This window comes from Vidua macroura, chromosome 7 (genome assembly GCF_024509145.1).
Source record: "Vidua macroura isolate BioBank_ID:100142 chromosome 7, ASM2450914v1, whole genome shotgun sequence".
In the NCBI taxonomy this organism is placed as follows: Eukaryota; Metazoa; Chordata; class Aves; order Passeriformes; family Viduidae; genus Vidua; species Vidua macroura.
The window spans coordinates 10,161,590-10,177,491 of record NC_071577.1 but is presented as its reverse complement, the minus strand read 5'-3'; the positions used below and the strand labels follow the sequence as shown (position 1 = coordinate 10,177,491).

At 38.5% G+C, this 15,902-nt stretch overlaps 1 protein-coding gene across 1 annotated transcript; it reads left to right on the top strand.

Annotated features, from left to right (window-relative positions):
- The first annotated feature begins 290 nt into the window (after nt 1–290).
- Nucleotides 291–5,344, top strand: MSTN (myostatin). Its single transcript, XM_053982445.1, has 3 exons — nt 291–663; nt 2,489–2,862; nt 4,964–5,344. The coding sequence occupies exons 1-3, from the start codon at nt 291–293 to the stop codon at nt 5,342–5,344; spliced, it is 1,128 nt and encodes a 375-aa protein (XP_053838420.1).
- The last annotated feature ends 10,558 nt before the right edge of the window (nt 5,345–15,902 follow it).

The following is a 15,902-nucleotide window of genomic DNA, read 5'->3' as shown; positions in this document are numbered from 1 at the left end:
AATCAGTTCACCCTTGGCTGTAACTAAATGCTGTCTAGTGACTTGTGATCGACAGGGCTTTACCCTCTGACAGCCACATTCATTGTTGGGACAGCAACCAATCGTCGGGTTTGACGACATGAGCCTAATCAAAGTTGGAGTATAAAAAGCCCCCTTGGAATATATAAGGTACACCAGTGTGGCAAGCTGTCTCTCAGATTGCATTTGCTTGCACGGATCTGTTTAGTACTGAAAGGGAAAGGGGGAGGGGGAAAAAAAGAAGGGAAAAGTGCTGCACTGAATGTGAGATCATGCAAAAGCTAGTGCTCTATGCTTCTATTTACCTGTTCATGCTGATTTCAGTTGATCCGGTGGCTCTTGATGACAGTAGCCAGCCCACAGAGAACGCTGAAAAGGACGGACTGTGCAATGCTTGTACATGGAGACAGAATACAAAATCTTCCAGAATAGAAGCCATAAAAATTCAGATCCTCAGCAAACTGCGTCTGGAACAAGCTCCTAACATTAGCAGGGATGTTATTAAGCAACTTTTACCCAAGGCTCCTCCACTGCAGGAACTGATTGATCAGTATGATGTGCAGAGAGATGACAGTAGCGATGGCTCTTTGGAAGATGATGACTATCATGCCACCACCGAAACGATTATCACAATGCCTACAGAGTGTAAGTAAACCCTGCTTCTTTCGCCTCCCACTGCCCCTCTGAGAGAGTTGTCTCCCTGCTGTAGAGCCACACAACTCCTCCTCAGGCTCTCCCAACAGGCTGCTGTCTGAAGTCTGCTGGAGGGAGGGAGGGAGGAGAGTGTTATTTCTAAAGAATGTGAGCCAGGTTCAGATGACCGTGTGGCGATCCTTTGTTTTACTGTTCGGTTTTTGGCTCCTTATAACGTGTGTGCCCTGTAGCACTTAGGATTTGCCCATTGCCTTAGAAAGCAAAGGGAGATCTGCAGTTCAGTCAACTTCGTTATCTGCAACACTCGGGGCATTTCCTCTCACAAATATAAAGTACAAGTGCAGATAACGAGAGAACTATATTTTTGTGAGAGAGGTTTCACTGGTCAGTATTTTTAGAAGCAATAGAAATTAACAGAAATGCAGGTTAGAGCACTACACCTACCTAACTGCAACATGCTACAGCAAGTGCAAGCAGAGAGTTAAATTCTTGCCTCTTCGCTGATCCCATAAACTAGCACCACCCACCTCGGAGTTAAAACTGTATATTTAAAGCAAATATGTGTGTAACAGATTAAATGTAAAAATGTCCGTGCTATAGCAATCAGCCCATGTAATCGTGCCAAGGAAGAATGAAGGCATTTACTGAATGAGCAGATTCTGAGTTATCTTCCGAGTGCTAAACATCTGCTATGCCTCCTATCAAGTATCTTTTGCACAGCTAATACTGTAGTATCTTATGTTCTTCATCAGCTAAAGTATTTGACTATGGCAGCTGTTTTTTTAAATAACACTTACGAATATGATGTCAAAAAGGAAAAATATGACAGGACATATAAGGCATGTTAGCAGTTACAGATATCATTATGATATGCAGACTAGAATAATATCAGCTGCTCTCACCAGCTAAAAATGAACCCACAGATCAAAAAGTAAATTTTTCAGTGAAATTTTTCAACTTAGTAATTATTAGGATGGGCACTTAATTGCATTATTTTACTGCTGCCTTATAACAAAGCTGAGGTCTGCCTGCATTTTTATTCCAGACTTTTATGTTGAGGCTTTATAACTATTTTTAATCAAACTGCTACATATTTACAACGACAAGAAAAGTAGTTGTATTTCATTGCTCTGAGTTCATTTCCTACTTCTTATAAAAAGAACTTGAGCTATTTTAAATGCACTAAAGAGACAGGTATCTTAAGTGATGAGATTTATGAACGTTAAAGTCCTGCACCATTTAGGATTAGTACTACCCATTTTATCCTGGCATGGAAAGATATTGCCATGACTAGGTATGACAGCTGCATCGTAGGCTACAGGAAGGAGGCACGCAGCACTGCACGTGACTTTCCTCTAATATTATTCAAATGAAAACAAAATGATCCTTATATTAATCCCCTCAATTATTTTCTTCCCACTGAGAAAAGAAATGTAAGTGTTTGTGCAGTTTGCCCAGGGCTGTATGGTCTGCAGCAGGCTGAGGCTTTGGAGTAAATTAGAAATAGCTGGATCACCACACACATGTTGAGTCAGCTTATGCAAAGTTGCTATTCTGCATGCTTTACGAAGGTCCTCAGGAGGTGACCAGCAGAAGTGAATTGGTAGTAGGTGAAAGAGTATTTTGTTGACATCCACTAAAGTTGCTGTAGAGTGTAAACCATAGAAAATGAATTAAGTTAAATCCACTTTGTTACTGGTACTCTTTATAAAGTATTGTAATATTTTTTATACAGTCTGAAAAAAATAGTCAGGTTTATATACGCATTTTTTTCTTGTTCCCTGTTCAGTAATCTGTTCTTTCCATTCATTTATAGCTGATTTTCTTGTACAAATGGAGGGGAAACCAAAATGTTGCTTCTTTAAGTTTAGCTCTAAAATACAATATAACAAAGTAGTAAAAGCACAATTGTGGATATACTTGAGGCAAGTCCAAAAACCTACAACGGTGTTTGTGCAGATCCTGAGACTTATTAAGCCCATGAAAGATGGTACAAGATATACTGGAATTCGATCTTTGAAACTTGACATGAACCCAGGCACCGGTATTTGGCAGAGTATTGATGTGAAGACAGTGTTGCAAAATTGGCTCAAACAGCCTGAATCCAATTTAGGCATCGAAATAAAAGCTTTTGATGAGAACGGACGGAATCTTGCTGTAACTTTCCCAGGACCGGGAGAAGATGGATTGGTAAGTCTATTTAGAAAAATCCAATTTCATTGAAAAGCATTTAAGGTCTGTTTTAAGGATAAAATGGATGCATTGTTCAGGGAATGGAAGATAAAAGTTCTGTATACCCAATTCTTTCATTCTTTGCTCTCTGACCATGCCAAAAATCAATAGCTTTCCTCTGCCTCCGTTTCCCTATCTGACAAATTGAGAGAAATTGCAGTATTTCAGAGAGACATTGAGAGGCATCAGCTAGAAGAGGTTTTGGCAATTACTGATGGATGATACTATCAAAGTAACATTGTTTTCAATTTTGAGAGCAAATACTGCTTAATAAACAGCTATTTCACATAAAGTTAATGAACAGCCTTTAGATTCTTTTACTGGTTGGGAAAGATGCCTCCAATATTGCTGAGAAGGCAAGGGAGTTCCCACTTACTCTCTATGCATATATTTTCTATTAACAACAACAAAAATTTTCTCTTTATGAAGGTGAGAACAGATTTTCTTCATAATGTTAAGTTCTTTACCTTTCACTATTTGGTAGAGTGCATTATTCTACCTATTAGAAGTGTCTGAATAGAGAAATTCTGCTTGATACAATAATCGAATCATGATGATAAGAAAGTGCACAAAATAACTATCTGGTTTGTTTTTATAAGAACAGATGAACAAATTAAATCTGAACTGTACCTACAAGTACACCTGAAGTAAATCTGAAGTGAAACTACAGCATTTCCCTTGATATTTGTTCCTGTAAATCCCTAATCATCTACAACCTATACAAATTTCTAAACTTATCACAACCAAGTGATACCTCCTTTTGCACAAAGTATGAAGAATATTATTCTACTTTTACTTCTGATGAATCTGTAGATGAATCTGTTGATCACAGAAACATAGAAATATTTAGATTCGAGAAGACCATTTTGTCCAACCATATTTATGCAACATTTAACTTCACAGCAGTATAATATAATTTATAAGTGCTTAAAAGAAAAACTCTGTGATATCTTAATTGTACATCCAATATAAATGTGGATCTCTTGTATTTGAAACAGGCTAGGTGGATAGCATGATCAGGAATATCCTCGCCACCTCCATCCATTCAAATGATGATACATACAGATAACCCATGGCTATCATCATTTATAAATAAACATTTCAATGGCAGAGCAGGGTTAGAGGCACAGATAATGGGAGAGGAAATCTCTCTTCCCCTCAACTCCTCTCCAGCAGCTCCCCTCCCAGTACAGGGGTGCTCCTCTCACCAAACACCTCCCCATATAATTTACCTTTGGAAAGGGCACTTCCAGCAGCTCCACAGCTTGCAGGTGTCTGGGGAGAGGGAAACCTGCGTAACAAAGTTAGCTGGGCTGTTATTCCTGAGGAATGGTCTCCATGGGATGGCCCCATCACTGCCAAACCAGCACATGGGGAAGAAATCAGTGTGTGGTAGTCAGCAACTTTGGGAACTTTTTCAAAGTTGCAATCGTGGAGGTTGCTATTTTCTTCTAGTCTCAGTTGGTGACTGTGGAAATACACCTTCCATAGGAGGCATGTGCCTCAGGGATCTGCCAAAAGTGCATTCCTGGCCACAGGACTCTTCCAGGAGTCAAAATATTTAGCTGGCCCTCCAAATTCATTCAGTCATAGAGTCATTCAAGCAAGCAGCAACAGGGGAGCAACTTTCGTCCTCCTTGGTCCGGACAAAACACTTTCCTTGATACCCAGAAAGCCTGAATTCAATATGATTTTAATGAAGGGAATTTCAGAAGGACTCACAAAAGCTCTTATTATGGAGTTTAAAACAAACTAAAAACCACATCAAAAGTAAAAATCCAGCATCCTCCAAATTTCTGAAATGTTCATATAGCTGTTAAAGAATGTTAGCACTGAGACCGTGGTGATTTCAGGGACAAATACTCAGGTATTAAAGCTCTGTATAGAGAAACAGCGGGGAAATGCAGAGATAACAAACAGAATTGCATGTCAAATTTTGTTTGCAAACTTCATTTCAGAATATTAATTTGATACATCTACACTTAAATATTGTTGTATGTTTTGAATGAACTTGGGCTTACCTCAGAAATGATTCCAATTCCTTCTCCTCTTCTCACAGAACCCATTTTTAGAGGTCAGAGTTACAGACACACCAAAACGGTCCCGCAGAGATTTCGGTCTCGACTGTGACGAGCACTCGACAGAATCCCGATGTTGCCGCTACCCGCTGACAGTGGATTTTGAAGCATTCGGGTGGGATTGGATTATCGCTCCTAAAAGATACAAAGCGAATTATTGCTCCGGAGAATGTGAATTTGTGTTTTTACAAAAGTACCCGCACACCCACCTGGTGCACCAAGCCAACCCCAGAGGCTCGGCAGGCCCTTGCTGCACGCCCACCAAGATGTCCCCCATCAATATGCTGTACTTCAACGGCAAAGAACAAATCATCTATGGCAAGATACCAGCCATGGTTGTAGATCGCTGCGGGTGCTCATGAGATCCTTGTTGGTTCCACCGCTTCACACATCGTGGAAGCTACCAAAAAAAAAAAAAAAAAAAAAGAAAAAAAAAAAAAGAAAAAAAAAAAGGAAAAAAAAAAGGAGAAAAATAGAAAAAGTTATACTCCCTCACCAGTGTTTCAAACTGTGAAGTTACGTACACAAGGCATTGCCGACCTCCTGCGTGCTACTGGCAGCAGTTACAGAACGTGAACTAGAGGACAATGTAATTACCTGATGGCTGCTTGTGAGCCAGCAAAAGAGAAAAGCTACAATCAAAATCACTGGATTTAATCCACTAAGTTCTTACATTATGAGGGAATCAATATTCAGTCATTTGGATGCAAATTTATATGCAGGTTTCAGTACACATTGGTAATCAAAAGCAAGCTCCTTCTCACCTGAGGACAGAAGGAGCAGGCTTTTAGGTTCCTTTCTTCACAGCTTCACTTAATATCATATTTACAAGAACATATATACTGGTAAACATATACGCCACTCCACAATACCACCAGAATCATCCTTAAACACTTGAATATATAGTGCAGACTTGTGAAATGTATCAGACGAAATTCCACACAAATGGACAAACCCTGAAATTAGGGATGGCATAGTGTATTTAGTGTGTTTCCATTCCTTTTTCTCATTAGTATGTTAGTAATCAATGGCAATGGTGCTACGTAAGCAGGCTGAGTAAATAGAAAGATAGTTATATAAGTGAAAGAATTTAGGCTTAATAACGAATTTGCCCTATCCTCAGGTACACTATTCAACATTCGCAAGAAATAGATTTTTTTTAATGAAAAGGAATAGTTTTCTAGACATAGAAAAACAGAAGGCAGTAGAGAAATCTAACATCCAAATTGCAATCCCACATTTTAACCTGCCTTTGCAACATTACCGTTTGCACTATGGTAAACCAATGCAAATAGTTGGTTGCTACAGATATTGTTTAAAAACCACTTTGATATAACTGACTTGTGTAATATGTATGCATCAATATTTTGTAAATAAATGTTTATTTTTTAATCACTGTTGGTATATGTTCATCACAAGAAAAGAATTACTTTAACCTGTACTTTAGTTTAATAAACAAACCCCAATATTCTCTTCATAATATAATTTTCTGGATTTTAACACAAATAATATGTAGGAACAATGCAACAAAGTAAACCATATGTTGAGACTTATTCTACATTTTATATGTTTTTTACATTGGTATGAGCCATCTAAGATAAATGATGGCTGTTGACATGTTTATAAGGTTCTTTGGGTTACTGTTTTTATGGTCATTTTGATCCACAACTGAATTTCCATATTTTGAATGCTATGTTCATAAACAATGATGATACCACAAAAGATTGCTATTAAATGCATTTTATTATATTTAAAAGTTTGCAGCAAAGTATTTTCTGTATTTGAGTAAACATAGTACATGGATTTCCACAACAATTCTGTACATTTTCCTTATAGTAAAATATTGTTAATTGAAATTAAAAAGATCTATTTACTATAAAGTCCATTTCATTTCACATGTGAAATAGAGCTGATAAACCAGGTGTTTGTTAAGACAACACAATCACTGTTAAAACATCTTCATGTTAGTATGATGCACGTTTTTGTTATATTCCAGAAATCAGTTTTGAATTTTCCTTTGTGTAAAACCACCCTAAAATTGCAAAACTGCTTGATTTTCTTTCCCTTCCTCTTTTATATATTTTCTGCTTTGGTGGTAAATATTTTGTATTGAGTTTTTTTTACTTTTTTAAAGAATTTGTATGTAAGGACATTAAAACTTAAAGTTTGAGTGATGAGGTTTGAAATCTAAAAGCAAACAGATTTTTTGCAATTTCTTTTGAATGATTAGGAGCTCTGCTAAAGCTGTGTCCAGGCATCAAGCAGATGTTCAGCTTCTCCCAATGCAGTTCACCAGAGCAGGTCCCTGGGGCCCTTAAACACACGTTCAATTTAGTTTCCCACAAAACACTATCAGACTAAATAAAAAAATCTAAAAGCTTTTGGAATACAGACTCTTGGTGAAGCCACAAGAATTAAAAGTACAACACAATTGCCCTCCTAAACAAAGTTACAGAATTAAGGGAGAAATCCTCTGTTTGTTGAAGTCAATGGCAAAACTTCCACTGGCTTTAACAGAGACCAATCTTTTGCCCTCTGACTTTTAACTCGTGACATTCAGGCACCAAGCAGTGCCATCCTGCTCATGTGAACTATCAATAGCATCTCCTTGCATGAGGCTCTTAAACCATTCAGAGACTTCCAATTAACTTCCATATACCCTGTAGCTAAACATTCACTGCTTTAATTGGGCCAGTTCATATAGCAACAGCTGCAGAGATGCACCAGTGTGCATTCTGCAGTTGATAGGGAACAAAACATATTCCCAGTCTGCACCAAAGCCCACTTACAACACCTGCAGGATTGTTTTTACCCATGATAGATAAAGTAAAGCTAATGCAAATTCATTTACCCCCACATGAGTGACATCATTGGCTGCCTGGTAATAACTGTACGCTGCACAAAGGCAGTGCAAAAGTGACGGAATTTTTTATTCCTGGAATCAATGAAAACAAAATTAAAGCAAGAAAATAAGTAGTATGAATTCCAAAAAGCATCTACTCCAACCAGCATCTCATCTTGACACTCAGACAAATTTAATTAATGTAAATTTTATGCAGTATACATCTTTTATATTTTGCCAAACTTGAAATTATCATAGAGCAATTATGGCTCCTGTGATTTAATATTGACCTTACAGATAAGTGGCTACTCATGGAACATACTATGGGCTTTGATCTTGTTGATTTTAGGTGCTGAATAGTTCATTATTAATGTGTTTATTGACAATCAATTTAAGATGTCAATGATTCCTTCTGTTCTTATTGTTACATCCATTGTTACAAGGCTCAGGTCTGAGAGACTTCAGCAGTATTTGTGAATACTTTGTATGGCTCTCAAACCTCACTGTTAAACTGTGTATACAGAATAATGAAAATATCCAGTGAGGGATGATGTGTGAGAAACAGCATCATTTCCTTGCCTGGCGTCCTAAGAATCCCAACAGGAATGAACCAGGTAGAGTCCAGCTTTCCAAGGCAGTGTCCAAGTGCCCCAAGATGGACGTGCACACCTGCAGCAGGGCAGTTCCTCATCTCTATACTCCTTCAGTTCTCCCTCTTGACTCCACTGCCCAGCCCTTTCCCTCCCAACAGGAGCCAGTCCTTTTCCAGCCCTGTTTGACCCCTACCTCCCACCCAGCTTCAGTTGCACTGTAACTCCATTAGCATTTCCCCTCCCATTTCGCACAGCATCTCCCATCCCACCCCACCCCAGACTCTTGCCCTACAGCCCCCTGCAGTACTGCCCTCCTGTCCCTTAAGCAGATCCAGTGCATCCTGCTCATGCTGGAAGCTGTGGTTAGGGGAGAAACCTTCCAAGATGCTCAACAGAGCCTGTGGGGAATTTAACAGCTGAACACAGAAGTCATCACCACTAAGCATAAATGCACTACAATTTTTCACAGATGGACTGTTTTGCTAAATATGAGCAGATTTCAAAGGAAGAACTAAAGGCCAAATCCATTCATAGCTTTAGATAGCTTTTCCTCAATTCTGTGGTGTCTAGGTTTGGGGTTTGTGGTTGTTCATTGGGCGTTTGGGGGTTTTTGAAGGCTTTTTTGGGTGGTTTCTTTTTTAATCAGACCTTGGATGCGAATGACCTATTTTGGCTAAATGTCTCAAAAAATAAATCTGCTTGAGATTAGGTTTGGACAGCTCAGTCCAGGCAGATAGATTTTGTTAAAGCTGCAGTAAAACAAAGCAGGTTATTATAATCTGAAACACTGATTAAAAACCAAAATATCCCACCTCAACTTATAAAGTTAGTATCTTTCAATAAAAGAAACTAAGTCAGGAAACAGTATATTTATGGGAGGCACAAGTTAGAAGCTTTAAAAACAATGCTGTACTTATGTAATTCAGCAATATTGTCAGGAAGAACCTTAGCAATGTGTTTTAACTGACTCAAGTTAGCTCTGTGCTTTCACTTCAGCTTCCTCCCAACCATGTTACCTGCAGCAAGTAGATATCTATAGATTGATTTAACACCAGCAATGAAACCAGTAATGCAACTGCATCTGCTTTTCTGTCAAGTCTTCCCCTGCAAGAAGTAAGACTATAACTCTGGCTTGAAATGCAAGTATAGCATGTTTGAATCCATAAAAATAAAATGTTAACAAACTCTGGAAACACTAAAGCTCCACTTCTCCTATTTAGTTTATAAAAACCCTGACGAAATCCAAAGGAAAAAGTTAGGGCTACAGGCCAATTTCTGAATTTGAATAGGCAAGAAATACAGCTCTGTTCACTCTTGGCCACTTCTAAATAATCTCAAAAAAAAAAAAAAAAAAAAAAAAAAAAAAAAAAAAAAAAAAAAAAAAAAGTGATAGTGCTAACATCTGTTGTAGCAATCTTGCAAAATAAAAAAGGAAAGGGAGAAGTGCAAAAATACAGCTCATTCAACAGTGAATGACTCCAATTAATTACTAGGTGTATTGATAAATTAAACAGAATTCTTCTCTTTGGTGGCTAGACAGTGAATTTGAGGGATGAAGAACTACTACAGTGACAATGAAACAAAAAACCTGCCTGTTTTTATTGCTCCAGAATATAGATGAGAACAAGTAATGAAGCCATCTGTAGATGAGGTGTCAAGATCAGCAACAAGCCTTGCAGCATTTTGGGTGTAAGCCTGGCTAATTCTCACCAGCCTTAGGCACTAAGGCTCTCTGAGGCTACAGGAAAAACTGTTCCTTTTCTTTACAAGTGGACGTAACTCTCACACCATACATGCTTTCAAAACAGTGCTTTCAGAAAATACAAAATAGCTTAGTGTCCATAAGTCAGCTTGTGATCTTAACTTGTGCTCTTAACTTAGAGACTCTCTGTGCTCTAAATCTTATTAGAAATCAAAAGTAGTCAACGGTCCTAAAAGCTGTTGCAATTTCTCCCCATAGAAATGCCTTTCACCTACAAGTCAATAGCCAAGTTAGATTTCAAACCTGAAGCTTTTCCACTGTATTTATCTTTATTTAGCTTTTCCATTATATATATCTCTGTACAAGAGAATCTCTCAAGAGCTGAAAGCATTCACCTCAAATGAATCCCACCTGTGGAAAGGCAGAGGAACAAGCCCTGGCTCAGCAGGGCCTTTCCTGTTACTCCTGATGAGGCCTGTATGGCCTTGGGTGAGATCTTGTTAGCATCTGTGGTTAGGAAAGAATAAAAATGGTTTTTTTTGGCATTATGTTCCATGTCTCACCAGTAAAATTACCAGGAGCACTTAAAGGTTATGCTGGTAAGGGAGGAATACCTGGCAAAGCATTATGGAGGCATTATATGGTAGACAGCTTCCACTAAAATAAAAAAAAAAAAGCAGTTTGGGAGAGAGTTGCAACACAAAAAGGACAATATACTGAAATCACGTAAGGTGTAACAGTTATTGTAAAGCAGTCATGTGCTAACAGTGGTCTGCTTTTATGCATTTCAAGGAGCTGAGTACAATATAAAAAGTGAAATTTAAAGCAGTTAAATAACTTAAGGGGTGTAATCAAGGCAGCAAGAAAGATTTTATCTTCCCAAATCCAGGATGATACTGAAGGCATTTGCTAAACTTTTACTTCTTCTATCTTAAGAATGCTTAACCTGAAAAGGTCAGCTCTTTGCCAAAATTAAAAGATGTTTTACAACAAATCTAACTTAAGTATGATCTGTTGCATCATAATTTGAGTATGTAGCTATCCAAAATATAATTACTCATAACTTAGCTAATAGCTCGCATTCTTTCTGCAGAAATCCTTACTAGTTTTTTACCTGGGAGAGGAGCAATTACCTTCCCAACCAAGACGTAGTATCAGGGAGTTTGAGCATTAGTTTAGGGCACTTTGTGGCATCCAATTAGGCATTCTTAATCATCATACACAACTGCATGAAGAGCAAAGATTTTCTTTACGCTTTAGCATCTGGGCATTTGAACAGGAAGTTTATTCTGATTCCAAAGAGCAATCTTCTCTCCTATTAACATTTTCATCATCATTTTTCCCCGTTGTTATCCCTCAAATCCAGCAACGCTGACATACGAAGCAGCAAACTGAACACCTGGCTGTCACGCATTATGGCATCAGGTTGCAGCGCCAGGTGGTCGGAGGAGTGGGAGGCACGGCAAACGCATGCCTTCAGGCTGAGCTCAGCTGCCTACTGTATGCTGCTGTCATGTGGGAAAGCTCAGCCTAGGTGCTGGTCCAGGGCAAAATGCCCATTGCTTCGCTGCTGTAGGTGACACCTACCACAATGTGCTGCTGGCTGGCCAGAGCTCTCTGCTCGCTTGTGTTGCTCACCCGCCACGGGCTGGGACAACAAATCTCACAGGATACCAGTCATGATCACTGTGTGCCCAGAGGTACCAAAGAACATGGGTTATTCTGACAAACAGCAGCATAACTTCATCATAGTTGTCTTTTCCTTCTAGAAAGGAATTATTCTAAGAGCACCCTAAAACTGGGCTTTTCCCCAAGACAGAATTGTTCCTCTCATCATATCATGACATGCAGCTGCAGCATCAGAATTTTATACTCTGATCTGCAGATCTCACAGATGTAAGTATCAGCATTCACCATGTATCAACAGTTACCAACAAACTTGATAAATCAAATTAATAGTATTTATTTAACCTAGTTTTTGCTACCATGGCACGTCCCATTTACAGTTACACCTAAGGAGATAGGAAAGGCAGCTACTCAAAATATTATCTTTTGAGGCCACTGTGTTGTCTCTGAAATAGTCTCAGCATACTTGCCTTATTTTAATAGCTTGTGACTTATTTATTAATTTGTACTGCTGTACAATTTTTTTTTGTACTGCTGTATTTTCAGTTGTCCAATACCTTACCAAAGCTGGGAATACTACTAAAGCACAGACCTCTCCTCTGCTTTCTAAGAGCATCTTACTCTCCTTGTTCCCAAACAACTGTCTAAACTTTTCTTTTCAACCAACACAGATCTAGACACAAGCTCTAGTTATCAAAAAATTGTAAGTCCAAAGCTGACTATCACCTTAGGGATTAATTACTGATTTATATTTTAAGATTGAAGTCTTAGGAACATTTTAAAAAACTTGAAAAGTTATTTTTTCAAAAAAGCACTTTTCCATCTTAACTATACTCTTTAGGAGGATATTGCTCTGGAAATGGATCCCACACCAAGTGGTGCCTTTTACCACAACTTTCTTTTCATCACAGTGATACCCCTAATGTCTCACTTTTATCAGTTTACTTGTGTGAAGACTCCTGGCTTTAACAAAATGCTTCAGAAATCTGTAGCTGTCCTTGACTGCCCACTTCTTTACATCCACTGCGCTTGTACAAGACCTCATCTGAACAGAGTTGTAGTAATTGCTACTACCACGTGAACACGAATGACAATCCTCATACATAAAACAAATCATGTCTGTAGAAGGCACAGTGCAATCCTCAGCACCCATTGTTTGGGTTGGACATGGCTAAACTTCAGGTCTTCAGTTGAAAAACAACTGAAAATTGGTTCCACAAATTTCTCTTGAGTGTGATTAAGAAGGAGCTTAGTTACAACAAAATGCAATTACTCAGTTTTGGCCACGCAGCCTTCATGAGGCTTTTCCAGATCCGCTCCCACGGACCCTAATTCTGGTTTGGAAGCCAATTGTTCCTTGGCAGTGTTGCCATGGATCTCACTCAGAGATTTAGCAACACATTCTCCACCAGCTTACAGCAAACACCAACGTCTGCAGCTCACCCACAGCTTGCTTATACCACAATTTGGAAGTTATCCATATGAGATCCTGCCCATGATTCCCTTCCACAGGGAGGGTGGAATGCTGAGCGACATGAGAATAAGTTCTTGTAGGTGTACCTGACACTGCATTTTCACAACAAAAAGTGCCTAAACTCAAAATCATACATAGAGATAAACATGCAGGAGGAATTAGGATTTTCCAGGCATTTGCAGAGCCACTGGGATCAAATTGATGTCCTCACCAAGGGAGACATCATGGGTGTCTGTTACGGAACATCTAACCAGGAAATCAGAAAGCCTCCTTTAAAGAAGTAGATGAAACTTCACAATTCCAGGTTAACATGGCCACTTTAACCCACTCCCAGCACCTGCTGGAAAGGCAATGCAGCAGGGCACCAGCAATCCTAGAGATTTCTGGAGGATGGTTGGGACAAGAGGCTTTTCACTGGCACCGCTACTCACACCTTGGTAAGAAGGTGATGACCCAGGTAAATGTTCTGTCCCAACCCAAGCCATTCTGTGATTTTGTGACTGACACAGTAGGGGCAAAGGAAATGAGGGAGGCGGAATAACAGAGGAGAAGCTTTGGCAAAAATAAGGTTCTGTGGCATCAACATGGACATCAGAATCAGGCATCTTGAATTGCTAATATTTTTTATTATTGCTACAATGATGTCAGAAAAGTGTTAACTGAATCAGAAAAGCCCCTGTTCCACTGGTTCTCCTACTGCACAAAGCATCAACACTTCAAACTTGTTTTCCAAAGAGAAATACATTTCTGTTTGCTTTTCTCTTTGTTTAGGTTTTTTAAAAGAATGGGGAAGCCTTCTAAATTCTGCGTTTCTTTTCTTCTGGATGAATGCACTCTCAAGCTATGGGAGAACTCTCCTGATAAAGTACTACCACCTAATGTGGACAAATAATTAGATAGTACTTGGGGTGATGGGAGACTGGCACAGTCTCATTCAGCAGGGTGGCAGAGGAATATTATTTTCATGCTTTGCTCCAATTAATTTTGAAATCTTCTCACCATTCTTCAGTGGTAATGATCATGAGACTCCCAACAAGCACCCCAACTCTGTGAGCTGTGTGGACTTCAGACAATAAAGAAAGTTATGTAATTTCTTTTGTAAAAATAATTATGTTCTTTAATGATTTTTTAAAAAATATTTAACCTTTTCCAATAATGCTTGACCAGCATGAATAATTGGAAGAATTATTGGCATTATTACTGAAAAAAGTCACAGAAAAATTCCTTTTTTTTTCCACCCTCTGCCCAGATGGTCATATTTAAGCAAACAGTGAAATAATGAATAAAAACACCTTGGACTCGATAACAAAATCCTGGACTGGAATCTGAATTTCATGACCAATATTTTACAAGTGAGACAAAAGTCTTAAATACCAGGTTTCAGCTGTGCTAAAATACTCAAGCAATCTTTATTCTATATATGTGGAAAGAATGTAAGAGAATATTGCCATTGTGATGGTTTGCTTTAACTACAGAGATTATTACAAATAGATGTATTTTATCCCAGGAATTTTTTGGGAATACCAGGAAAACCACATGAGCAAATGGATGGAAACATACAAACATTGATTTGGATTGCTATTCAGAAACCAGGAGCCTAGATTTCTGGTTGGATTTTTTGTGTATGTCTTAGCCCCTTTTCCTTTGGCTATACTTGTTAACAACAAACAAGTTTCACTCTCACTGTTAGGAAGACAGTGGAATTTGGCTGCTCAGAGGCAAATCTTTAGTTGGACATTTTGAAAGCTTTTTTATATCTCACATATTTGTGTTTAAAGGACAATCTGACCGTGAATAAACCTTTAGGTGAGAAAGTGGCTTTAACACACAGCTTTGACTTCAGCATTATTCCATAGTTTCATTACTACTTGAGAGTTCAACAGAGCAGGCTATAATTTATAGTAAATTACACTTAAGACTACAAAATTCTGACAGTTTTACTCCTGTGTTGTTCAATGCACAAAGTGACCCTATCATGAGGCTGTTGACCTGGCACCCTTGGGAAGTACAGCAGATTTTTCTCAGCTAATGCATGGCCTCACTCAGCAGGACAGGGCAGGCTTGCTCTAAAAAAGGGCAGCACAACAACCCCATGTTCCTGTTACCCAAACTAATGCTACACAAATGAAGAAATGAGAAAGACACATCAACTGAAATAAATATTGGAAGAAAATTCTACCATGTATTTGTCCTTTACAACTACCATTTGCACCAGAACTGTCTATCATATAGCAGAATGATTACTCCTTAATCAAAACCATCATTAGCTGTATATTTCAAAAATCTATTTTTCATATCATTGTGAGCATGAACTCTGACTGCCACAGACTGGGATACACATGCACTCTCACAAAGGGATACCCTGTTGTCTCCTATGCCACTGCTCAAAAACCCCAGACTGTTGCCAGATGCTAAAAGCAGACTTGATGGCTTGTAGTAATCGTAGTAGAGCCACATGAAATACCATACAAAGAAACAGAAACATAATTTTTAAAAAAAAGTACAGATGATTTAGCAATATGAATCCCTTTATCAGTAGTTAATCTAATAATTTCCCCATTGAAAACAAAAATATTAGATATATAGATTTTGATTCATTTATAGAATATTTTTAAATGACTTAAGCAGAACGTCCATCCTCCCTAAATGTGTATTGTAAATACAAATATGCACCACTAATCAG